The 27,551-nt window shown below is 45.1% G+C and overlaps 2 protein-coding genes across 2 annotated transcripts; both read right to left on the bottom strand.

The window, feature by feature from the left end:
* Positions 1-419: 419 nt before the first annotated feature.
* Positions 420-5,573, bottom strand: LOC139749767 (solute carrier family 46 member 2-like). Its single transcript, XM_071663997.1, has 8 exons — positions 5,163-5,573; positions 4,598-4,800; positions 4,007-4,159; positions 2,650-3,232; positions 2,378-2,473; positions 1,909-2,139; positions 1,361-1,517; positions 420-1,222 (listed from the first exon to the last, which is right to left on the bottom strand). The coding sequence occupies exons 2-8, from the start codon at positions 4,757-4,759 to the stop codon at positions 619-621; spliced, it is 1,986 nt and encodes a 661-aa protein (XP_071520098.1). The 5' UTR covers positions 4,760-4,800; positions 5,163-5,573; the 3' UTR covers positions 420-618.
* A 10,938-nt stretch (positions 5,574-16,511) lies between these two features.
* On the bottom strand, positions 16,512-26,288 carry LOC139749761 (lysosomal proton-coupled steroid conjugate and bile acid symporter SLC46A3-like). Its single transcript, XM_071663984.1, has 7 exons — positions 25,906-26,288; positions 23,422-23,574; positions 20,549-21,131; positions 20,274-20,369; positions 19,881-20,111; positions 19,448-19,604; positions 16,512-19,324 (listed from the first exon to the last, which is right to left on the bottom strand). Exons 1-7 carry the CDS (start codon positions 26,137-26,139, stop codon positions 18,760-18,762), a joined length of 2,019 nt encoding a protein of 672 aa, XP_071520085.1. The 5' UTR covers positions 26,140-26,288; the 3' UTR covers positions 16,512-18,759.
* Positions 26,289-27,551: the final 1,263 nt, after the last annotated feature.

The raw sequence follows: 27,551 nt of genomic DNA, 5'->3' as shown, positions 1-27,551 counted from the left end.
ACTAATAGGACGGTAATTACCAGGTAATTCACGGCTTCCTTTTGTGTATATAGGAGTGACATCTGCCAGTCTCCAGTCGTGCGGGACTATTACATTCTGGAGAGATTTATTGAAAATATAGGTGAGCGATCCGGCAATTTCATGTTTGACGTTTATCACTACTCGTGGATAGAGACGATCAGGACCTGGGTTACTATCAGTCCTCAATTTCATCTTCCTGTTAACTGGCAAGGTTGATTCTGGTAACTTGTGAGTGCTATTTATCATTGTCACAAAACTCGTGTTGTTACTTTCTAGCGTAAAAAAAGAACAGCCGGTCATACACATAAAGGAAAGACCAGTTCGCCCGGCTCCTGGTGACAGACCTCTTATGCATTAACCTACGGAAGGTGTAAAACTGTCAGTTTGTTCTTCCGAAATATCATAAATATGTTTATTAGAAAAATATATAAATATATACTACGATAAATATAATAAATACTCTATAATCTTCTCACTGTTGGCGTCAACGTTCCGCAGGGAATGACGACAATGACGCAAATGCTCCACGTATGAGGTAAATATGATCATGACCAACAGTAGTATCTTGTGCCAACACTGAGGTCACTCGTCAGCAAGTCATGACGACTGATATGTTAATACCGAGTTGTGTGGTGTGTTGCCGGGGTCCCTAACGGCCTCGTTATCCAGGGGGATCGTGGCCGACGTCCTCTCTGACGCAGTCATCTCCGCTTCACTCAGTGTGTTGACGTAGCAGCCCGCCGCCACCTGCAGGTTACACGCTTCTTGTGGCAGGTCTCTTGTGATCTTCGGTTCCTTAGTTCTCATCGTTGGCCAGTTGTTGTTGTCCGTAGCAAGAGATGAGTTAATATTATTTGTGCATTTACTACGAAGGCTGCGTTCTGCTGCTGTTAAAGCCATATCCCAGGCTGCTGCTGTGTGTTGACCGAGGGATGATTTGCTCGCGGCTGCTGGAGGCAAATCCAAGACACGTACCTTCTCGTCAGCGATCTCTGTGATGGTGGGAAGCTGCTGACTCCATGAAGGCTGAGGCATTACGGTGACGTGTCTCCCTCCTGGACCACTGAGAGTTCGAGCAACAGACTTGAGAGTTACGGAGGAGCGTCTCTTGAGGATGCTAAGGATTCCTTGGTTATCCTTCTTGGCCGCCTCCAGATCCTCAGCGTTGTAGGACGATGAGGCTCGCAGCAGCTCCACCACACTAGATAAATAAACAAAAACATTATTTTTTGAACACAAATGATTCACTTCAGAAACTATAAATCATAATTCCATAATGAGCAGCGTCTCTCATCAGAATAAGTGCCTTATGGTCCTAGACAGTAGGAAACTTCCTTACATGAAGGTGATCATGATGAGGACGTTCAGGCCGGCGCCGAAGAAGAACTGAGCGGCGGGGAAGGTGTCCACAGTCTTGTAGTAGATGGGCGAGTAGGCTGCGTAGCCCACCATGGGCATCAGGCCGTTCAGGGCGGCCATCACGGCGTTGATGCGACCTGACCAGAACACACCACACTTGTTAGAAGCTAAACATTCGTGTTATGAAATATTTGCACGTATTTAACATCCGCATTTATGAATACATCATTGCCGGAGAATCTCTTAGTTCCAACGTACCAAACAAAAGCTAAACATTCGTGTTATGAAATATTTGCACGTTTCTAACATCCACATTTATGAATACATCAGTGCCGGAGAATCTCTTAGTTCCAATGTACCAAACATAAGAGCATTTTTAAGCAAGATGAATTTGTATAGTACACGTCCGCATGTAACTCTGGCACGTCATGCATTACCCCTGATTAGAGAAGCTTCGATATCAAGTCTAATTATGTTGAAAGTCCTTCCAACTAGATTATGAGGACCGAGAGAGGCGGAAGAACTCACCTTTCTCCTTACTGGCGACGAGTTTGGTGGACATGGACTTGAAGGAGATGACCATAGCGTTGGAGATAACGCCTGCGGGTGGCCCCAGCCACATGAGGAAGGATTGAGGTGGCCCCATCACCAGCCCGTAGCACACGTACTCTCCTATGATGGACACCGCTCCCAGTACCACTAGTGATGGATCCGTGAAGGATAACATCCGCGTCAGGAGAGGCACCAGGAACAAAGACCCTGCACACACAACGGTAATGGCGAATTATTATACTGAAACTTTGCTAAATGCAATCAGTCAGACTGTCTTTAATACATGCACACTTGCTTTGATAAGACGACACTGAAACATTAGTACGTTACTATGATGAAGTAATCATTAACTTTTTCACTCTCTAGGAAGAAATACAAAATCTGTTGTGGTTTATAAAGAGTTGCTCTCGAAAGATTTAACCTGAAGCAGGAGAACGTGACGTACCGAGAGCAGCGAGCAGGTTACGGTAGGTGATCCAGTAGCCGTAGTCGGTGGCCTCCCAGTGTAGGGCTCGACGTACGAACATGTACATGAAGAACCCTACAACAACAACATAAACAAGACCTTTAATATACCAAGCAGCTCTGTGTGTTGCACCTTTGTTCTTCACTTTAGTTATGGATGTCAAATGTTGCTACAGAAAGTATTGAATGTTATTATCTCAAGAGAAGGAATGTTACTGGTCAAGAGAGAGGAGTGAGAACGTGTTAGTTTACCTCTGGCCACACGACGGATCATGTTGCCGAAGACAACAGCCATGAGGATAGTGCGGGTGTTGCCCTCACGCTTCTTAAACGCCGTCTTGAAGGACTCCACCACACGTCGCCAGTTAAAGAAGTCGGCCACCATGGTGGAGACACTCACGTCCTTCTTCTCAAAGGTGGGTTCGTCCTTTAAGGACCCCTGGGCCCGTAGCTTCTTCTTGGCGAAGGGTCCGTGACTCTCCTTGATGAAGAAGACGACGTAGACGACGGCGCCGATGTAGGAGAGCAACACGAGGCCCAGAGCCACGTTGTAGTCGCTGTACTTGATGATTAGTGCCCCGATGAGCGTGCCCAGCGGGCCACCTAAGAACCACATGGAGTTGGCGGTGCTGACGCGAGATGTGCGTTGGTTCTCGCGGCAGATGTCGCTGATGTAGCTGATGGTGGAGGAGAGGATGCCGGCGTTGGTGCCACCCAGGGCCTCCAGCAGCGTCACCAGGTACAGCACTTCCACAGGCCAGGTGGTCTGCCAGTTGGAGAGCAGGTAACCCCCGGCATACATCACGTGACCCACCAGTGTCACCAGCATCGGAATCTGTCAAGACACACTTCTTAATATACTACTAAAAAACAAACATCTGAATCATATCCATGTAACTTACATCAATCATATTTGTGCGTACGTGAAAGGTGTTAGTATTTGCTCTCTAGACACTGTGCTCCTGGAACGCTTTTTCGTAAGCATGAATGCTATTGAATTGGAGATTGTTGTTCTAATCATCAACTGTATCATACACATAACAGTGTAATGATTCTTACGTCAAACTACGCTTTGCATTTAGAAAGGTTTTCGAATTCTCGAAGATGCAATTAACAGACTTAATTTGGTAGTTCATTAACCTCGTAATCATCAAAATGTCATCCATCATCTCTTACATTATAACAGGCAAATAGCCTAGCCCTCACATCATCAGCTATTGTTTTTTGATAATATTTGAGGGTGAAATGGAGTCTTTCTGACATCAAAATTCCACTGTATATGACACGTCGGCAAAAGTACTTAAGTACTTTTTCCCTGATGAAATTCTACACAAGCACATATAATGGTAAAGACCCAGATATTTTCTTTTAGGAAGAAATCCCTTTTTCTAATGTAAACACTGCAAGGTTTTCGAGTTTTGTCAGTCTAAATATCATTTGGATCATAAGTGGCCATACATTACGGAAGACTTTCCTTATGAGAGCATGTGATTTGATTCTTTATTGTCATTATTTCTTAACTTCATGTTGATGGTGGAGTTAAAGTTTGACATAAGAATGAGTGTCTAAGGGAAATAGAGGAGGAGCCTGGGTGTCGCCCCTAACTCACCTTGCGTCCGTATTTATCGCTCCAGGCGCCCATGAAGAGCACGAAGATGAGGGGCAACACCGACAAGATGATGCTGTTGTAGAAGGTGAAGACGGAGAACTCTCTCTGGACGCGGACGTTCTCCTCCGGGTGAGCTGATAGGTTGGCACACACCTGTAGGGAAGAATAACAATAGTGATCATAATGAATAATACGTAGTGCCTCTACAGATGATTGAGAACACACTCATAGTGGACTCACACACTCGAAGAATAATACTGAGACTGTCGAGGTTGTAACATACATTCAGGGACACACACCTACTCCACACCCATACTCAGTCATTATCGATATCAGTAGACAAAGTATTGTCGCAATGCTGGTCATATGAATGACCTCAGTTATTACTGTGGCAACTGGTTGCGTGATAGACAATGTTGTTACTTGGAAAAGTAATTTGAGCTCATTTAGATCTAAGTCAGTTGGAGATGACAGAAGATTTTATAATTATTTCATGAAAAATATCTATACTCGTCTTATTATTCTTAACCAGTCGGATTAAGCTGAACGTAGTCTTTCTAAAGTTATGGCCTCACACGGTACAACACTCACCTCTGGTGACAGTCCTAAGTTGACGGAGCATATTTTGTTCATCTGGACGTTCTCTATAAAGAGGAGCATGGCTTCCTTGCACGCTCCGTCGACGAGCATAACAGGCTCCACGGTGATGGTCCGCAGAACACCCATGAGTCCGGCCACAACGCCTTCCGCCATCCTAGTGTGGATGGCCCGTCAGCCTCTACCACAGGCAACTCCTGTTGGTGGTAAGATTTGCTATTACATTCCAGGTACAATACTCTTACTTTTTACAAGTGCTACGAATTATACTGTTGACAGATGTAATCTACGGTGGTTGATTCATGAATCATAATATCTGTATGAAATATACTAATTCATGTCAATAAGTAATTTAAGTTTGTACTATATATGGTATCATATATGATTAACTGAATTTCTAATGATTCTATCAACGCACCTTTATTGAAGACCTGAAGTACTGACTGGTTGTCATTAATATTGGTATATAGGTAATATCATAGATTACAAAATTTGGGAACAATAATGTCTTACAAGCAAATGTTATATTTCAACTACAGATTAGTAACGTAAACCATACCTCTTAGAGGGAGAACTCTTCGGCAGGTACTTCTGCAGTTAATTGTTGAATCTCAATAACTTGTTCAAGTTGTCTTGTTCACTTGGTTGACTGGTGTCCAAATATCTTGAGTAACTTTACTGATCGATGTTCAGGTCTTCCTTGAGCCTCAGTGACCCTTCAGGTCTCTGCAGTGCTCCAGCTTCGAGTGTGGTGAAGACGAAGCTCACGCGAATTTATATCATGTGGGGCAACTATTCGTCCAGGGGAAGATCCCGGCGTCACGAATGCCCCCGTCTGCTGACGCAATCTGAGTTGGGGGCAGTGCCGTGTTTAGGGGGCGGGCGGGGCTACTGTCTTCCGCTAACATCAGAAGTTAGTTTTTAAAGAACAGACGAAGCATCATCATCTTTTTTTCTATCGATCACAACGGGTAACGCCTACCAACAAAAAATAGTTTTGGTCAAGGTCATATATCATTGACGGCACTGGTGATATTTTTCGTCAGTGAGCAACTACCTACGGTTGACGTAAGTGACAGTCATCACATCCTGACATTTCTGTCCAATGTGAGGGTGTGGGCGTCCTCTGGCCGTCGCCAGTCGCCCAGCCAGAGGTATACCTAACACCATTACTCACAACCTTACCTAGGCTTCTCTCGGAAACTTTAAGAAATATTTTGATAAAGAAAATTCATATGATACACAACTGATATTGAGCGTGTCGACTTACTCACTGGGATCTCAAGTGCCAAGAAGATATTAATCATGTGGTCCAACGAACATCGCTGATTATCCGTTCGGCGATGAAAGCCTAGCTCTCTTCGTCAATTCTGTGACAGCAAGAGCGAGACAGCCTGTATCCCGCCGCAGATGGACGGTGCGTCTTCAGCCGCATACTGTGGCTCACCTTGCTGAATGCGAGCCGCATTTTCTTTTTTGTCTTTTTTTGCACTGAACTAGCATGTAGCAGACGAGTGATTTCACACTGATTACGGTAAGTTTCTTGTAATACAAATCCTCCTTCACGTGATCAAAGACGTCACTAAAGGCATTGAGTTCATTATCGCAAAAGAAACCTTGTCGTCATTGAGCCATGAGTTCGGATGTAACCTCTTCCCAGGACCTGCCAGGATGTGGTGGGTGTAGCGGCCGCTCTCACGTGCCCATCAGCTGCTCTGAGACACACACACACACACACACACACACACACACACACACACACACGTTCATAGGTTACAACGACGTTAACTTAGAGCAGGTCCTCGAAATTAGGAGAGAATCTAAAACAAGAGGACAATGTAGGAGGTTAAGCATGACACTGTGTAAGGGAAAAAGAATTCTATCTCCGTATTCCCAGCGTGTTGCAGAAGGCGGCTAAAGGGGGCTGGAAACCCTCCTCTTCTTGTATTTCAATTTCTAAAAGAGGAAACAGAAGAAGGAGCCAGGCGGGGGATGTAACCAAGATGAGAAGAGAGGAGAGACAGTAATATGTTTAAGGAAAGAAATCTGGATGTTCTGGCTCTGCGTGAATCAAAGCTCAAGAGTAAAGGGAAGAATGGTTTGAAAATTTCTTTGGAGTAAAGTTAGGGGTTGATGAAAGAACAAGAGCTAAGGAAGGAGTAGCATTACTCCTAAAGCAGGAGTTGTGTGTGTGTGTGTGTGTGTGTGTGTGTGTGTGTGGGGGGGGGGGGGGGGGGCAGAATTATATAATGTAAATTAGTAAATTCTAAATTGATTTGGGTAAAACTGAAAGGAGATGACGAGAGATGGGTGATTATTGGTGCTTAACCACCTGACCAGGAAAAAAAAAATTATGAGACAAAATTTGAGGACAGCTGAGTTAGTGTGTCAGCAGTTTTGGTGCAAGTTTTAGGGACAGCTGAGTTAGTGTGTCAGCAGTTTTGGTGCACGAGACCGGGTATTAATGATAGGTAATTTTAATGAGGTGAGTCATGTGGCACTTGAGGGCATAATTGGTTCGCATGGGGTATTTAGTGTTATGAATGGAAATGGTGAAGAGCTTGTGGAGTTGTGTGCTGAAAGAAGATTGGTGATTTGGAATACATGGTTTGAAAAGAGAGATACAAGTATACGTATGTGAGTTAGAGAGATGGTCAACGGGCATCATTAGATTACATATTAACTGATAAGCGTGTAAAAGAGATTTTTGGCTGTAAATGTGCTGAAAGGGGCGGCTGGTGGGAGGTCTGATCACTATCTTGTGGAGCCGAGGGTGAAGATTTGTAGAGGCTTTCGAAAAAGAAGGCACAATGTCGGGGAGACGAAATTGGTGAGACTAAGTAAGCTTGGAAAGGAGACTCGTGTGAAGAAATAAAAGGAGAATCTGAGTGTGCAGAATGACAAAAGGTAAGAGCGAATGAAGTGAGGGGAGTGGGTAAAGAAGGAATGGGAGGTATTTAGGGAACAGTGAAGGTATGTGCAAGATATGCGTGTGGCACGCGAAAGGTGGGAGGCTGGCGGATTAGAAAAGGTAGTGAGTAGTGGGATGAAGAAACAGGGTTGCTAGTGAATGGGAAAAAAGAGGCGTTTGAGCGGTACTTATAGGAGAGGAGTGCAAACGATTGGGAGATGTATAAGAGAAAGTGGCAGGAGGGCAAGAGCAAGGTGCAGGAGCTGAAAAAGAGGGCAAATGCGAGTTGGGATAAAAAAAAAAAACTATCATTTAACTTTAGGGAAAATAAAAAAGACGAGATGGAAAAGAGTAAATACTGCGCGAAAGACAAGAGAACAAATGGGAACATCGGCGAAGGGGGCAAAACTGGGAGTGATATAACAGGTAGTGATGAAGAAGATGGAGTGAGTATTTTGAAGGATCTTTAATGTGCTTGACGATAGAGTGGCAGATATAGGATGTTTTAGTTTGGGTGGTATGCGAGGTGAGAGAGTCATAGAGAGTGGTTGGTGAAGAGAAGAGAGGTGGTGAAACGCGGCAAAGCGGCTGGAGTGGACGGTATTGCAGCTGAATTTATTAAGAAAGAGGATGACTGTGTTGCAGATTGGTTGGTAAAGACATTCAGTGCATGTATAGATCATGGTGAAGTGCCTGGGGATTGGCGGAATACAAGTACAGTGCCAATGTATTAGGCAAAGTGGATGAAGGTGAGTGTTCAAACTAGAGGTATAAGTTTGTTGAGTATACCTGGTAAGTTTAATGGGAGGGTATGGGTTGATAGGATGAAGACATGTACAGAGCAACAGACTGGGGAGAAGCAGTGTGGTTTCAGAAGTGGTAAAGGATGTGTGGAACAGGTGTTTGCTTTGAAGAATGTGTGTGTGGAAATATTTAGAAAAGCAGACAGATTTGTAGGTGGTATTTATGGGTCTGAAGAAGGCATATGATAAGGTTAACAGAGATGCTTTGGCAAGATATTAAGAGGTAAGATGCCAGAAGCAGAGTTCTGATCAAGGATGTAAGGCGTGTGTAAGAACAGGAAGAGAGGAGAGTGAATGGCTCTAAGTGAAGGTCGGTCTGCAGTAGGGGTGTATGATGTCTCCATTGTTGCTCAATTTGTTTATGGATGGGGTGGTTAGGGAGGTAAATGCGAGAGTTTTGAAGAGAGGGGCGAGTACGTAGTCTGTCGGGGATAAGAGGGCCTAGGAAGTGAGTTAGTTGTTGTTCGCCGATGATACAGCACTGGTGGCTGATTCTAGTGAGAAACTGTAGAGGTTGGTGACTGAATTTGGAAAAGTGTGTGAAAGAAGAAAGTTGAGAGTAAATGTGAATAAGAGCGAGGTTATTAGGTTCAGCAGGGTTGAGGGACAAGTTGATTATGATGCAAGTTTGAATGGAGAAAAATTTAGGAAGTGGTTTTAGATATCTGGGAGTGGACGTGGCAGCGAATGGAACCATGGAAGCGGAAGTGAAACGTAGGGTGGGAGAGGGGTCAAAGGTTCTGGGAGCAAAGAAAAATATGTGGAAAGAGGGAACGTTAACTCGAAGAGCAAAAATGGGTATGTTTGAAAGAATAGTAGTTCCAACAATATTATATGGTTGCGAGGCACGGGCTATGGATAAGGTTGTACGGAGGAGGGTGGATGTGTTGGACGTGAACTGTTTGAGGTGGTTTGATCGAGTGAATAAAGAAAAAGTAAGAGAGATACGTGGTAACAAAAAGAGTGTAGTTGGGAAAGCAGAAGAGGGTGTGTTGAAATTGTTTGGACATATGGAGAGAATGAGTAAGGAAAGTTTGACAAAGAGAATATACATGTCAGAGGTGAAGGGAGCAAGGAGAAGCGGGAGACCACATTGGAGGTGTAAGAAGAGAGTGAAAAAGATTTTGAGCGATCGGGGCCTGAACATGCAGGAGGGTGAAAGCGTTCACGGAACAGAGTGAGCTAGAACGATGTGGTGTACTGGGGTCGACGTGCTGTTAATGGACTGAACGAGGCCGTTTGAAACGTCTGGGATAAACCATAGAAAGGTCTGTGGGGCCTGGATGTGGATAGGGAGCTGTGGTTTTGGTGCATTACACATGACAGATAGAGAATGAGTGTCAGCGGACGTGGCCTTTTTTTCATCTGTTTTCCTGGCGCAACCTCACTGACTCAGGGGGTGGCGATGCTGTTTCCTGGAGGAGAGGGGAGGGGAGTACCGGGAAAGGATGAAGGCGAGCTAGTATGAGTGGGTACATGTATATATATATGTATCTTGTGCATATATGTATATGTGTATATTAGTGGATGGGTCTTTCTTCGTCTGTTTCCTGGCGCTCCCTCTCTAACATGGGAAACGTCGATGAAAAGGGTCATGTACTCTCAATGATACAGCGTAGTTTAAGGCGACATTTCACCCGCGGTGTAACCTCCTGCAGGCGGAGCTCTGTAGCACCTATATATAATGTGTGTAATTACCTGCTTACAATATAAGGGGAGAAAGTTGTACAATCATGGTGCCCCGTATTTTGACATTCATCCATCATTCAACTTTTTATGCGTTTGCACGCTGTCCACATTCTTGATTTCATCATTCAGCGTATTCCATTCATCTTTTGTTCATCTACTACAAAAGAATCTATTTACGTCTCTTCTGAGAAAATTCTTGCTTAATTTCGTATCATGGCCTCCGGTTGTGTTGTTCTTATACATTTCGAGGAACTGCGCACACATGACATCATCAAACATTCTTAAAAACATAAAGGTTGTGATCTGTGCGTGTGTGTGTGTGTGTGTGTGTGTGTGTGTTCAAAACTAGGTTTTATACTATGAGAAGATTCAGTTCAAACCAGTACAAAGGTTACGGAGAGTCTGCCTGGAATTAGACACCCAATGAATACCTTGAAGTTAACTGGATTCTTTCCGTTACATGACTAAGGTGTCTAAACATTTACGATATCTTCGTATTACAATGATATAGGATTAAATGTCACGCCACCACATCTCAATGAATACTTTTTGTGATTGTAAATAATACTTATAATGACAAGAACTTGTAAATACAACACTGGCAACTGCTTCCCTGCTGGAACGGATATTTTTTTTTTTCTGTTTTCTCACCTTGTGTCGTGAGACATCCATGCCTGCTGACCACGCCTCCCACCGTGACCTTGGCGCAATAGAAGACTTTTTTCTTCCACACAGATCTCCGGCGTCGCCGCATCGGCTGATCCACAGTTATTCTCTGATCTGCCAGCAATAGAACGTAACCTCCTCTTTTTTTTTTTTTTTTTGCACTAGTCTTGGAACAAGACCATAACTGGTCGATCAACAACCTCATTGTTCAGGCGATGAACACCTCTGTTTGTTGTCCTACAGATGCAAGAATTCTTCCCCTGGAGTGGGTCTCAGCTCGGCTGATATATATGTACCTCACTTGTACATCTTCAGTGGCTTCCATAACCGACCAACGCCAGACATCCGGCCACATAACGTTCAGTTTGTACTGTATGCTTAGGGATGTACAACGTTGGTTTTCCTCAAAGCCTTTCTTATCAGAAAAGTAAGTTGACAGAAATACTGACGTAGCGAAGGATGAAGGCAGCTGACAAGTGGGTTATCTTGCGAGCGTAAAACCATCCCAGGTGAAGGATTTTCCTCAGACGTAAGTCAGGGATCATAACAACATGTGTGCTTTGAGTCACTGAGCATCATGGTGTACGATACTGTCAGTTAGTGAAGGTAGAGGATGTTATCATCAGCGCTGCTTTCACTATGCCATATTCGTCGACGGTAAGCGAAGCAAAACCCAACAGTTATTTTCACCAGCAGATCGACCGTCCCTCTCCGTTGGTCATGAAATTTTGTTGTTTACGCTCGTGCATCCCTAATCCCCTGAGGAGCTTTGAATATCACCGTTATGATCACGGCGTAAAGACACGTCGGATGTGCCTGGTTGTGGAAAGTGATCCGGCGAGGATCACATCGTTAACGAGAGCATACATACGGCTGACCGACACGTCCTTGCGAATAACCATTAAGGTAGCCACAGTGCAGGAGCTCTTCACACACCAGGTAGTAAAAGACAGGAAAATCTGCTCCATTAAGATAACAATGAACCTTTACCCAAGGGAGGAAGATGAGATGCCTAAACCTCATGAAACCTTCGCACTAGTAGGAAAAGAAGCGAGGCCATGACTTGCAACATTGTGGTCCAGACAGACCTAGACCTTCAACCAACACTACCGACTCAACTTTTTTTTTTTTTTCAACACTACCTCTGCCGTTCTCCAGGACCCACACGCCCTTAAGGCTCAGAACTGTGTTAACGTTTTTATCCTTTAAGAAGTCTTAGTATCGGCGACAGCAGGTGAGAGCAACTGCTCCACTTGAATTAACATGACTCAAGAAAGAAGCTCAGCAGGTTGTGGCTTGGGCCACCCCACCAAGGAGGGACTCCATGATGAAGGCCGCTCAGTGGAGTCGCTTCATTATATGAAAGACATCCTACTGTATCAGGGAGAGGAGAGGTTCCCCGGACATTCACTCGACCCTAAGGTTCCCCGGACATTCACCCAATCCAAAGGTTCCCCAGACATTCACTCGACCCTAAGGTTCCCCAGACATTCACCCAACCCTAAGGCTCCCAGACATTCACCCAACCCTAAGGCTCCCAGACATTCACCCAACCCTAAGGTTCCCAGACATTCACCTAACCCTAAGGTTCCCGGACATTCATCCAACCCTAAGGTTCCCAGACATTCACCTAACCCTAAGGTCCCCCAGACATTCATCCAACCCTAAGGTTCCCAGACATTCACCTAACCCTAAGGTCCCCCAGACATTCATCCAACCCTAAGGTCCCCCAGACATTCATCCAACCCTAAGGTTCCCAGACATTCACCCAACCCTAAGGTTCCCTGGCCATTTACCTAATCCCAAAGTTCCCTGAATTTTGACCGATTTCCAAATCGCAAAGGGCGAAGCACACTTACTGCCGCCGAGAATATTAAAGAAGCAGTTCCCCCGCATTCCTGTGAGACTGCACGTTGATCATGCTGTATGTGAAGGACGTGGGTGGGGTAGCAGTGCCCACAAAACTCTACCCCGGGTAAAAGTGTCGCCATGTTCTACCGCGGAATCGGTCGTATCTGGAGGCGCCTGCGTCACCCCGAGGTGAACCTCTTGATAATAAACAATATTCACTCGTCAATATATCATCTAAGACTCGCTTTGGGAAGGTGTAATGCCCGTCATCATCAATGTCAAAGTTCACTGTTAAGATGTCTTTATTATCAAAATGCATACATGACACTAAATGAAATTTCTTTATGGCTAAAAGCTTAATTCAGGGCTAAAAAGTATAAAAATTATAAAATAGAAATTACAAAATATCACATAAAAGTACCACATAAAATATCAAAATGTTAATGACAGAGGGATTCTCGAAGTTGACGCAAGACTCAAGTTCTAACTACTTTCTTCTGGAGGACACAGGTGTAGCTCGTGTAGATGACCGGGGTTACTTTCCCGTCTCAGGAACAGACGACCGACCTCTGCGGGAAAACTCTTAACTAACGCCTTTCTGTGATCCTTTATTTGAGAAGTAATAATACAGGAGGAGAGAGACCTTCCAACACCCTACCCCTCCGACCCCTCTTAGTCGCTTTCTAAAACACGCGGGAATACCTATGTAAGATTGCTTCTCCTGTATCCTAGTGCCACAGGAGGTGGTAGAGGTCAGGTCATGTAGGAGGGAGGCAGCGAGCAGGTACAGCGATACACCCGGAGCCAACCCACAGTGGATCGGATCATGCTGGCGGGTTGCTGCTATACACAGTGTCCAGACAGCCAGCTTTACCACCAGACCCATCCACGTTAGCTGCTTCAACCTACGCTCTCTGTGACGAGTCCCGACCAGACCCACCTACGCAGGCCAGACCTACCCTAGCAGGCCAGACCTACTCACGCAGGCCAGACCCACTTACGCAGGCCAGACCTACCCTAGCAGGCCAGACCTACTCACGCAGGCCAGACCCACCCACGCAGGCTAGACCCACCCACGCAGGCCAGACCCACACTCGCAGGCTGGCATACTCTACACTATCAGTACATTTCTAGTCATACTTTTCTGTACAGCAGGCATATTCACTCTCTTGAATTCTAGGTTTTGCATCTGCTCGCGTCCCCAGGGCCAGACCTCCACACCACCACACTGATGGCGACACCGGTGGATGACATATACACAGTCCAGAGGTCCTGGTGGATGGCGAGGCGGGACGTCCAGCAGTACCACACCCCAGCGTCTGTGACGAAGGACGATCAGGCAGGACCAGTGACATCAGGCCCACGACACGACGGTGACCCAACACCATCCGCGGGCGTGGTGGTCTTCGCCACACACACCTCTGACGCATCAGCTCAAAATTCCAGATGGAATACGTCTGAATCCAGTTGATATATGGATGTTGCCTGGAATTCATTAGTCTTGTGTATGATGGATCTCTACTTTTATGTACGATATGTAACCCATGAATTAATTACAGAGATGCTTCATCCATCCTATCAATTCTATGTGTGTTGGTTCTACCCCATCCATCTCATTACGTAACCCATTATTTATGTTGGTTTCATCCCATGTATCTTATGTATGCTATGTAACCTATCAAGTATACGTGTATCGGTTGTATACAACCAATTTCAAGTCTGCTTCAGTCAATATTAGCAGTGCTGTTATAACCCGTCACACTCGTGTATGTAGATGGTAACCCTGGATTACAGAACTCAGCTGTACTGAGGTAGCTGTGTGAACACTGGGGAAGCTGGACACCTCTGTCATAGCCGGACATATTAACGAGGTCATGTCTGGCCGATGTAAGAACCTACCGAGGCTGAACATGCAAAACACTTTCACCTGTAAGGTCACACAGGAACAAGAGTTCTAGTGGTCAGGTCGCAGATAAGGATTACAGCCAGCAGATGCGGTAATACACAGCAGGCCAACTCACTACCTGGTCTCACGCACTCTATGTACAGAGTCTCCAGCCGGCCAACTTTACCACAGACCCACCCACGGTGGCTGGTTCCTACCGAGCCTACTCCCTCACCAGATCCACCTACGAAGGATGGTACACTGGTTCCCACCGAGCCTACTCCCTCTCCAGACCCACCTACGAAGGATGGTACACTGGTTCCCACCGAGCCTACTCCCTCACCAGACCCACCTACGAAGGATGGTACACTGGTTCCCACCGAGCCTACTCCCTCACCAGACCCACCTACGAAGGATGGTACACTGGTTCCCACCGAGCCTACTCCCTCACCAGACCCACCTACGAAGGATGGTACACTGGTTCCCACCGAGCCTACTCCCTCACCAGACCCACCTACGAAGACAGGATGGTCCATTCCACATTATCCTGACACGTCTAATCGTACTGATTGAGGAAAGATCTTTGTACAGCATGATTACCCACTCGGTCCTAAATCCAATGTTCTACAACCGCTAACATCCTACAGGCGAGACCTCTGCAGTGGTGTGGTGGTGGGAAGAACAGTCTCGCTGAGGGAACAGCATAATGTGCTGAATTGTTACGGACGTAGGAAGAGGATGAACGAGGAACGTCCGAGAGAATCTACATGTCAAAGGTGGATGGAGGGAGGGAGGAGGAGAGGAGAGTAAAGAACGAGATGGATGGATGGAGAGAGGAAGACTTTGGGGATATCAGCACCTGAATAGTCATTAGAGGGAGACACAATCATGGTATAGAATGAGCTGAATCCGAGTAGTGTATGTGGGGAGACGCGCTGAAAGTAAGGTAAACCTGGGCACATAAAGTGGTCAGTGTAAACCACGGAATAGTCTCCAGCACTTGGCTGTGCTTCAGTACACTATGCGTGAAAGGTAGAGTGTGGGTGGATGCGTGCAAATGAGGCAGCAGTTCGTCTGCTTTTCATGTTATGATACGGTGGGAAAAACAAATGTTTATCAATTCATCTATCTATCTGTACAGATAGGAGGGTGGATATGTTGGAAATGAAATGTTTGTGGACAATATATGGTGTGAGGTGGTTTGATCGAGTAAGTAAAGAAAGAGTAAGAGAGATGTGTGGTAATAAAAAGAGTGTGGTTGAGAGAGCAGAAGAGGGTGCGTTAAAATAGTTTAGACATATGGAGAGAATGAGTAAGGAAAGGTTGACAAAGAGGATATATGTATCAGAGTTGCAGAGAACAAGGAGAAGTGGGAGATGAAATAGGAGGTGGATGGATAGAGTGGGAGACTTTGAGCGATCGGGCCCTGAACATACAGGAGGGTGAAAGGCGTGCAAGGAACAGAGTGAATTGGAACGATATGGAATATCGGGGTCAACGTGCTGTCAATGGACTGAACCAGGGCATGTGAAACGTCTAGGGTGAACAATGGAAAGCTATGTGGGGCCTGGATGTGGATAGGGAGATGTGGTTTCGGTGCATTAAACATGACAGCGACCGAGTTTGAACAAATGTGGCCATTTTTGTCTGTTCTGGCGCTACCTCGCTAAAGCAGGGAGTAGCCATGCTGTTTCCTGTGGGACGGGATAGCGCCAAGAATGGACGAAGGCAGAATCATGAATATGTACATGTGCATATATGTATGTGTCGGTGTATGTATATTTATGTATACGCTGAAATGTATAGGTATGTATATGTGCGTGTGTGGGCGTGTATGTATATACATGTGTATGTGGGTGGGTTGGGCCATTCTTTCGTCCGTTTTCTTGCGCTACTTAGAAAACGCGGGAGACAGCGTCACACTATAATAAAATAAAGAATAATATATATATATATATATATATATATATATATATATATATATATATATATATATATATATATACATATATATATATATATATATATATATATATATATATATATATATATATATATATATATATATATATATATATATATGCGTGTGTGTGTGTGTGTGTGTGTGTGTGTGTGTGTGTGTTCTACTCTTCTGGTAATCCATATTTCACACAGCACATGATTTTTTTTCTACCTTTCGTCGGCTCTTCTCTGTACAGTACATTATTTGATCAAGGTAACAATATAGATGCCTGACCTAGTGACCTTCATAGGTCACCTGCCGTGACGTCTGGCCTGCTGATCCCCATAGGTCACCTGGCATGACGTCTGGCCTGGTGACCCCCATAGGTCACCTGCCAAGACGTCTGGCCTGGTGACCCCCTCCGTCAGGTCGCTGACCATGATATAGAACAATGAGGTTTTCATACGAACAGCGAGGTAATGGTGGCACCAGCGCCTCACGCGGGACGAGGTTATGTAGGGGACTGTGAATCGTTCGGCGGGGTGTATGTGTACACCTGTGACGTGGAAGTGAATACTGAGTTGTGTTACAACTTATGCTCTGATGTTAAAGTACATATCCTTAAGTATGTGTTATTGTTTCTTTCATTATACCAAACCTCTGTGATAAGATTACTGTGTCGTTTGGAATGCTGTCTTAGTCATGTTCCATGAGGGTAACTGTTAGGTTTATGATTTAGGATGCAACATATATGAATACATCCAAATATCGTGAGGGTAAATATCGTGAGCCTTTTTGATAACATTACTAATATCTGGCCATCATCCCTGAAAGATCATGAGGAATCCCATGCAGTTGCCTTTGACATATCTAACGCTTCTGACAGGGTATGGCATCGGGGTCTCATCTTTAAGCTCCCATCTTTTGGCCTCCCTCCCTCACTTTGCTCCCTCACATCCACCAGCTTCCTCTCTGCCGGATCTATCTTCGTGGTCTTTGATGGATCAGCCTCCCCCCTGCCTCCATTCTTCATCAACAGAGGTGCCCCTTAAGGTTCTGTCCTGTTTCCTACACTTTTTCTCCTTTTCATCCAAGATTTCTTCTTTTCCACAAATAACTACTGCACTCACACGCTCAGGACTCAACACTGCATTCCTCTGCTTCCTTCAATTCTGCTCCTTCTTTTCTCGCTCGATCTTCATCTCGTCTCGACACAATATCCACATTAAACTCAGACTTGAACAGGATATCTCAGTGGGTAAGCGAAATCTGGCTTGGTTTAATGCCTCCAAGACCCAGTTTCTGTCCATCTCTATCGAAAATTCCTCACAATTTTTCTCTCTCTTTTGACGGTTCTGTAAGTCTTAACTCGACTCAGTTAACATATCTGGTATGACTGTAACATCATTCTAGCTTGGAAACCTCACATTACAGAAATAGCAAAGTCTGCTGCAAAAAAAACTGGGAATCCTGTTTAAATGTCGAAATTTCTTTTCTTCTGAGCAGTTGCTCCGTTTCTACTATGGATTCATCCGTCCTTGTATGGAGTACTGCCCTCACATCTGGGGTGGCTCCAGCTCTGCATCCTTACGTGACAGAGTTGAGTAGAAAGTGGTCCGACTTACAAACTCCCACAAGCTAACTTCAAAACTTTACCCTCGTGTCTTACGCTGCAATGTTGATTCTATAAGAAGTACTTTGGTTTTTGCTCCCGAGAGCTGGCTGCTTGTGTGCTCCAACCACTAGCTAGCCCACATGATGACTGTGCGACCATCAGAAACTCAAGGGTGGGCCGTTTTCGTGACTGCTCCTTTCCCTACACGTCGAAGCTTTGGAACTCTACCTTCACATGCCTTCCCCAGTAACTATAACCTGGCACATTCTAAAATACAGGTTTTTCACTTCCTCTAAAACTCATAAATACTTTCCATTGTCTCTTCTTTTCCCCCCCTTTAACCTCTCTATATTTCAATTAAGGTCCGGCCTTGATGAGGACTATTGTCCGTGACTGTAGCATCCAACGTAGAAAAAAAAAAAGCCGTGGAAAGGCTTGGCTTTAGTGCACTGATAGCCCAAAGAAACAGATCTTGAAATGACCAATGATGGTTGAGAATAATGACGCGAGGAGACCAGCATAATTGGCTCCTCATGATTACGTCGCTTTGCTCCACATGAACGAGACCGACATTGTTCGCGTACAATAACGTCATACGGAGAATTATCGCATCTTTATTAAGAAAATATATTCTGCTGAATGCTCCCTGTCTCAATATGATCACAACTGAAGCCTACCTGCTATAAGGTACATATTTACACATTTGTACCACTTTTAAGAGTATTATGGATAAGCTGATTACTTGTGTAAGTATTAAGAGCAGCTTCCTCGGGTCACTTTGACCTGAAGGAAATCTACGTTTCTTTGTCGTGTGTCCTGCCGTGGTCTGTGGCCGCCTCATCATGTAAAGGAACCTCTCTCAACGTCCTTTCTGATGCTGTTATCTCGGCGTCACTCAGTCTATTGCCGTAGCAACCCGCTGCCTCTGTTTCCTGATGGTTCAGGTATGAGGTTCTTGGAGGAAAGTCCTCTGCAGTTGCCGGGTTCCTGGTCCTCAGTGCTGGCGGACTACGGTTACAACAAGCAGCAGATGATGGGTCGTCATCTGTCACGCCACAGGTGGACATATCTGTATGTTGACCACTGATGCCCGCCGATGGTGAGAGGACAGCACTGCCGCCGCCAGATGTCTTCTCATCCTTAGGTTTACCGATGCCTGGAAGCTTCTGGGTCGAGGACGAGTCTTGAGTAATGTGGGTCACAAGTCTTCCTTCAGGACCACTGAAGGTTCGGGTGACAGACTTGATGGTTACGGTGGGGGGGTTCTTGAAGACAGCCTTGATGCCCTTATCAGTCTTGCTGTCGCTCTCCAGATCCTGTGCGTTGTACGAAGACGACGCCCGCATCAGCTCCAACACGCTAGGGACCAGAGAGAGAGACGGGTGTTGTAAGTCAACGTTTGGGAAGCGTATTGTTAAAATTCCTGTTGAGACTAGAATAGAGAGAGGCTTATGAAAACGAACACCAGAATATCTTCCTTACATGAAGGTGGCCATGATGAGGACGTTCAGGCCGGCGCCGAAGAAGAACTGAGCAGCGGGGAAGGTGTCCACAGTCTTGTAGTAGATGGGCGAGTAGGCTGCGTAGCCCACCATGGGCATCAGGCCGTTCAGGGCGGCCATCACGGCGTTGATGCGACCTGACCAGAACACACCACACTTGTCAAGAGGCAGATTATGTACTTATATGCTCATGATGCCGATAAAGCAGCATCAACGGCTGTTCTAAACAAATAAAAATGTCAGTGGATATACATAATACTGACCATAAACCTTTTGCACAAATTTTTTCAACATTTTCTGAGAGGTTGTGTATCATGCAAAACAGATGAAACGAACGGAGAGAGAGAGAGAGAGAGAGAGAGAGAGAGAGAGAGAGAGAGAGAGAGAGAGAGAGAGAGAGAGAGAGCACTCACCTTTCTCTTTGGTAGAGACAAGCTTTGTGGACATGGACCTGAAGGCGATGATGCTGGCATTGGAGACGATGCCGACAGGCGGCCCCAGCCACATGAGGAAGGCTTCAGGCGTGCCCTTGACCAGACCGTAACACACGTACTCGCCGACGATGGACAACATGCCCATGACTATGAGTGACGAGTCTGACACCGCCAGGATCTTCGTCAGAGGTGGAACCAGGAACAACGAACCTGTAATTCCCGGTATACAGAGGTCAGCGGTAGTTCGCACAGCATATCTTGCTGTTTACCTGGACTTTTGACAGGAAAATACATAAAATACAGACGTATCACTTATTCTTACCACCAGTATACTATAACAACAACCACTACAGATGGCAGAACGTGACGTACCGAGGGCAGCGAGCAGGTTACGGTAGGTGATCCAGTAGCCGTAGTCGGTGGCCTCCCAGTGTAGGGCTCGACGTACGAACATGTACATGAAGAACCCTACAACAACAACAACATAAACAAGACCTTTAATATACCAAGCAGCTCTGTGTGTTGCACCTTTGTTCTTCACTTTAGTTATGGATGTCAAGTGATGCTACAGAAAGTATTGAATGTTATTATCTCAAGAGAAGGAATGTTACTGGTCAAGAGAGAGGAGTGAGAACGTGTTAGTTTACCTCTGGCCATGCGACGGATCATGTTGCCGAAGACAACAGCCATGAGGATAGTGCGGGTGTTGCCCTCACGCTTCTTAAACGCCGTCTTGAAGGACTCCACCACACGTCGCCAGTTAAAGAAGTCGGCCACCATGGTGGAGACACTCACGTCCTTCTTCTCCGGGGTGGGCTCTTCCTTTACGGACCCCTGGGCCCGCAGCTTCTCCTTGGCGAAGGGTCCGTGACTCTCCTTGATGAAAACCACAACGTAGACGACGGCTACGATGTAGGCGAGGAACACGAGGCCCAAAGCCAAGTTGTAGCTGCCATACTTGATGAGGAGGGCGCCGACCAACGTGCCTAATGGCGCGCCTAAGTACCACATGGAGTTGGCGGTGCTGACGCGAGATGTGCGCTGCCTCTCGTGGCTGACGTCGCTGATGTAGCTGATGGTGGAGGAGAGGAAGCCGGTGTTGGTGCCACCCAGGGCCTCCAGCAGCGTCACCAAGAAGAGCACTTCTACAGGCCAGGAGGTCTGCCAGTTGGTCAACAGGTAACCCCCGGCGTACATCATGTGACCCACCAGCGTCATTAGCAGCGGAACCTGTCAACACACACGTTTTAGAAGCGGTCGATGCACAAGGCAGACAGCCAGACAGATGGCTGGATCTCCTCATATATTCAGCATCGTTTATCTCCGGCGGCACTTGAGACACGTTGGTGTCGGCAGCTGCCCGTGATGTATCTATAGACCAGTCATGATAATCACATTTATACATTATTGTTTACATTTTCGGATACTTCCCCCCAATACCCTCTTGACGGGTCAAGTACTTAAATCATGCTTCAGATTCTGCTATAATTCTTATTAACTAAAGACAATAACAGATGAGATCTTGCAGTTTCTGAACTTTTCAAACAACTTTTACTTATTTCTCTGATGTTGTGGCCGATGAGTAACTTTAAGTCTGATGTCATTTTTTACCATGATAATGAAGTCAGGCGTACAGTTAACAATTACACCTGACAATCTTTCATTACCCTGGGGTACAACAGACTTCAAAATGAACAATGTTATTACAGTTGTACCTAAATGGGTGATAACTCTGACTATTTGTTTATATTTTAAAATTGCTTCATGTCATATTCTTTGACAGATTTTCTTGATATTAAATTTGTCTGATTACTGAAGAATGACAAGTATAATCAAGTACTTTGCAGATTCTTCCTTTAAGAAGTATGTACACCAAACTTATCGTGGGAAAAAGATCTCTGGGAGGCTTAACGAAATATACGAACAGGTCGACAGACGTACTGATTATCATGACATCATCAGTTTCCCTAAATTTTCTGTTAAATACAGGATTTCGGAGCATGAAGATCTAAATATATTCAATAGACAAAAATCTAACTTCGACAAAACATGTATAAATGAATATGACTCGAAGTCATGTCTGTCCGTCGCGGCCATTCCACTCGCCAGGAAGGAGGAGAGTTGGGGAGAACGAGACCCAAAGATCGAGACTTTCACATCAACAGTGAGGCGCCATCCTCGATGTTTGCTTCTTACTCTGCACAGCAAAGCTTTAGAAGCCTTGACCTTCTCGTGTTCTTCTTAGCATCTGCAGCCTCTCGCTTTTTAAATGACAAATTCATCTCCTCCTCAAACACTCAAAGCTCTCCTCAATTACGTTTTCCTTAACATTTCTTGCACGGTTTCATAAGTTCATCCAAGGCGTCGCGCGGCCAGAACTGCTGCAGGGGACCTCAGTCACGAAGACTCATTAACTCAGAGAATCAGACACCTCATCCTCCTCCCTACTCGTTCTAGTTATTCCTTGATGACCCCTGCTTCAAAGTATCACCAGATAAACAGAATTCAGAATGTGTCAAAGAATTCTTGAAAAATGTTCCGTTCGTTCACTTGACTACAAAAACACTCCGATTCTTCCCTTACGATAATATCTTGTTATCCTTCGATCATGTATTCTAGATCCGTGAAACCTATTAGGTGTGTGTATGTATAATTAGATCTTAAGAGCTTCGCATGACGCAATGTATCATTACTCACTCTATTCCTGGACAACAGTCGGCAGATCTGGACTAGTCGCTGCAACTGCTCGTCGCTTTGGTCGCCCGTGGACTGTAACGTTCCTTGGGATAGTCTCCCACAACACTATGAAACCCTAGCATGATTATTTTTTTTTCTTCTATTCTTTCCTCTAGTTTGACTTGAAGTGAGTATTCCCTTTCATATATTTCATATATTGCTGAGGTTGAGATACGTATAATACAATCCAGGCGACCTACTGTATAGCGAGAGTTAAGTTCGCTGTGCGTCGTAGGCCTGTTCATCCAACAGGAAACTTTCCATTGGAACACACACACACACACACACACACACACACACACACACACACACACACACGAACATACCCAGCCACAAGACATCACGGTCAGGTTTGTTCGGACGTACGTTCACGCATGCATATAACAGCCTTGAGCGTGGCTATGGCGACTCCAAAAATAAAGAGAGGAAGTCTTTAAGACATTACGACTGAGGCGATTAGCTGTCTCCGTCAGCTTGGTCACGCGGAAAATACTCAAGGTACAATTTTTTCCGTGCCACACTTTTTTTTTTTTTTTTTCCTGTCATCCTCTAAACGAGTTTTTCGCTTCCAGCAAGTCTGACGGTTGATCTTGGACACTTGCTGGTATGATCATGAAGTCTTTGACATTTCAGCCAGTGAGCCAATGTACTGATATATCAGCCAGTGAGCCAATGTACTGGTATATCAGCCAGTGAGCCAATGTACTGAATATAACTGGAACGACAAACTATTAATGTGTCTGAGGGAATGAGGGGAGGAGCCTGGGTGTCGCCCCTAACTCACCTTGCGTCCGTATTTATCGCTCCAGGCGCCCATGAAGAGCACGAAGATGAGGGGCAACACCGACAAGATGATGCTGTTGTAGAAGGTGAAGACGGAGAACTCTCTCTGGACGCGGACGTTCTCCTCCGGGTGAGCTGACAGGTTGGCACACACCTGCAAGAAATAATGAGAATTTACTGACAGGACACTAGACCACAGCTCTCTCTCTCTCTCTCTCTCTCTCTCTCTCTCTCTCTCTCTCTCTCTCTCTCTCTCTCTCTCCCTCTCTCCTTCTCTCTCTCTCTCTCTCTCTCTCTCTCTCTCTCTCTCTCTCTCTCTCAAGCAGACGTAATGAACCAGTTTTCAAAAGCAAAATCTGAATCTCTACGGGAAAGGCAGAGAATCAACAGTGCTGCCCAGAGAAAGTTGATCAACTTTCAAAGTTAGATTGGAAGGTTCGATAACTCAGACTGCTGACGTCTCAACTCTATTGAGTGCCGGAAGTGCCTGGAGCTAGAGCCAATCCAGATGTGAGAGCAGTATTACATATATGGAAGAGTTCCTCTTTATAATTTGAGTAACTCCTCATATAATACATGTCGCTATCTGAAAAAAGAATCCAAGTCTTTAATGATGCAGACTTAGCTACTTGTGTACTGTGGGGTTTCCAAAATATACAAGAGTCTACGTTGATACATACCAAGTATATGTACTGCGATGAATAGTGGAAACAAAGCAATCAAAGAGACTGCTACGGTTTTAAAGAACAATCTTTGTATAAGAATAAACTTTTTAAGCGCCGAAATCTATTCCGTGAATTCTACCTTCTAGCTAATTCTCTAAAAAAAATCTTAGTATACATGTCATGAAAGAGGAGACTGTGAGATTCAAGATGCTTGGGAAAATCAAATTCAAAAATGTTGAACGACTTCAGAGAACCTATAAGTCAAACCTACAAAAACGATACTTGAAAGGATTCGAACACTCATTCTTTTCGGGATGGACTGCACCAAGTACGTGCTTCTATGATGAGGGAAATGTTACAGCTTCAGGCACACAAGCAGACTCGTAAGTGCCACCATAAGTACGGATGAACACTGTGAGAACACGAAGAAGGAAGTCATCTTGTCCGCATGACCTCCCTGTAGTTCAGAGGTCAGCAAAAGGGAAAATCAAGATGTGAAGGAATAGAATCATCCAAAGGGAAATTAGAGGAAAAAGAAAAGCCCTAAATTCAACATGATCATATTCGCATGATGAAGAGGCGGAGAGGAAGACTAGAAGAAACTGTTAGAAATGTCATTGGAAGAAAAGGTTACCAAGGTTTCTCTGGGTAAAATAGTACGTACTTGCCTCACGAGCACCACGTTAACGAAGATTATGGGTGGACATGAAACGTGATAAAAAGTTAATGCAAAGATAGATATCTAAACTTAATACTTCAGGTCCCTTGCCCGAACAGCCTCAGAACATGAATGACGATATCATGGATTAGATGAAGTAAGAGTTTTGACTTTTTTTTTTTTTTTTTGTCTCGATTCCTGCACGAACAACGGCAGCTAATATCTGCGCAGCCGAGGCAAAACATTTCCTCAGGCAAACACTTGTTTCCAAACCAGACTGCTACACACTTTTATGAAACAGCGACTCAGAAAAACATCTACTCAAACAACAAGTTTGCCCTCAACTACCCTATCTATAAATGAACTGGAAATCTAGCAATCTAAATATATCAACACGATATGCAGTCCACTATTCTCAATGTAAAGATCTCTCGTTAACGAAGTGATTTATGAGCGGTATTACGATATGGGAAACAACATATTGGTTGGTTTCGTCGATTCGCTAAGTAAAAACAACTATTGAATGTGCAGCATCGGAACATTAGCACCAAAGGTAGCTAAGGTAGGTCAGGTCTGGTGACGGTTAGTTTAAGGTAGGTTAGGTAAGCTGGTTAACGAATGGGGTAAGGTTGGGTAGGCTGAGTGACGTTAAGTTACCCAGATAGATATCATCGTTAAAATTACGTTATGGTAACTGTTTTCTGCTATGTATTAAAGGCTGGTTGATATTACCGAGGAGTAGGTCAGTATTGGTAAGGGTAAGTTAACAAGGGTACAATAGATCAAGGTTGGGTAAGCTGAGTTACGTGAAGTTGGTTATATATATAAATTCCTTACAATCACGGTATCGTAGCGTTATCCTCTGCTATGTATTAAAGTTTGATGTCATCGAAGCCTACTAGTCAATGCCTACCTAACTGAGTCTGGCAACACACCTTGTCTCAACTGTCAGTGTGAGTACTTTATTTATCACTTTTATGGTAATAAAGTGTTACCTGTTCACAAATCATCAAATATTTAGTTACCGAAGTATTACTCTCATTCAAAAGTATTCGTATATATAACACTACATACCGTTATTCCAGATATGAAACTATCTTAATCACTTCTATCAGAAGACTTCCCACAAGCAAGTGTTTGTGCCATGAACTACCATACTCACCTCTGGCGGCAGCCCTAACTTGACGGAGCATATTTTGTTCATCTGGACGTTCTCTGCATAGAGGAGCATGGCCTCCTTACATGCGCCATCCACGAGCATGACGGGTTCCACGGTGACGGTCCGCAGGGCGGCCACAATCCTAGCCATCACGCCACCCACCATCCTGCTGGAGAACTGTTGGCTCGCCCCAGTACACACACTGGCTGCTGGCCACTGCTGCTCTGGGGGAAACATAACGACAACAAATTCGTTAGTTTATTTGTTTCACTGTATTTTCATATTACCATAAGACGTGTGTAGGTGATGCAAGGAATGTCTCGTGCATAATAAAGTAGCAGTGGACACTAGTCTATGTCTTTCCTGGAATTAGAGAGTGGGAGACTGGCTATCAAAAGGCTGGTCGACTGTCAGAAGGAGCGTTATTTAAATTCCCTCCAAAAAGGTGAATATGGTTAAGAATCCCAGAGCGGACCAGGAAGCCCTGGAGATGGTGAGGGTGGGGCCATGGGCGTGGTGGTGCGCGGGAGTTTTTATGCCAGCGTGAGAATGGTAACTGAGGGTCTGGCCCTGTGCGACACACTATACTTATTCCTCCTTGAGTTATGTAAAGGTATCAGGTTAGTGTAGTAGTAACTGGTGGCAACAGTGTCCGGTAGCAACAGTGTTTGGTTGTAACAGTGTCTGGTAGCAATAAAGTTTGGTAGCAACCGTGTTTATTAGCCACGTTTCCTTGTAAATGTGGGTGTGGCAGCAGCCAGGTTTAGCAGCAAGAATGTTTGGTAGCAGACGTGTGTGTGACAGCCTCCGTCTTTGGTCGGAAATGAGTGGCAGGTGGTATGGAGAGGTGATAAGAGTGTATATGGAGAGGAGCAGCGATGCTGATGAGGTGGTACGCTTGAAATATACTAATGGTGGGGAAAAAAAATTCAATGCCACACAAGAGAAGCGTACACGGAGCTTTCGTACAACTTGAGGACCCCTGAACAAAACAGAACTAAAAGGGGTGGTGGAAACGGGGAAGCGGTGAAACGTTTCTCTAGCAGCTTGTGTCAGGGCTGAAGGAGAAATGAGTGGAGCGAAGGAAAGGATAGGATGAGGCAGCTGGGGTTTCTTGTGTTCTAAGGCTCATGATCGGAGCTGGGAGGGAGCGTCAGTGAAGTACGACTGGAAAAGAATGGTAGGAGTCTGTAATGGTAGCAGGTAATGGGACGGAAGAGAATGTACATGGCCTTATGCGAGGATCGGGCCGCTGTCAGGGGCAGATGAGGATGTGCGGGAGTGGAGCGGTGTTGTCTGAGGCAAGGGACGTGAGCCTGAGATCCAGTCGGGTGGCGCAAAGCTGAGAAAGAATGAAATTTTCATTTCATTGGAAATGTTTTCAGTGGAGATGGAGGAAAGTATGATGAGATATCTAAGAGTGAACAAAGGAAGGAATGAAGGTAGTTAATATTCAAGCGAAGGTAGTCAAAGGTAAAATCTTTAGTCAACGAATGCGACAGATCTTGAGAGCAGGTGGACAGGAGAGAAACGTACAGGGAAGTAAGTGGTCAAGAAAAGTTAAAAGCAAACCTGGAGGCACATGATGAGGGTATCTGGCGGAGGACAGCGGCAGTAACCTGAGTACCTGAGTTTCATATCTCTACTGC

The sequence above is a fragment of the Panulirus ornatus genome, chromosome 1 (genome assembly GCF_036320965.1).
Source record: "Panulirus ornatus isolate Po-2019 chromosome 1, ASM3632096v1, whole genome shotgun sequence".
In the NCBI taxonomy this organism is placed as follows: Eukaryota; Metazoa; Arthropoda; class Malacostraca; order Decapoda; family Palinuridae; genus Panulirus; species Panulirus ornatus.
This window is presented reverse-complemented; position numbering and strand designations above follow the sequence as displayed.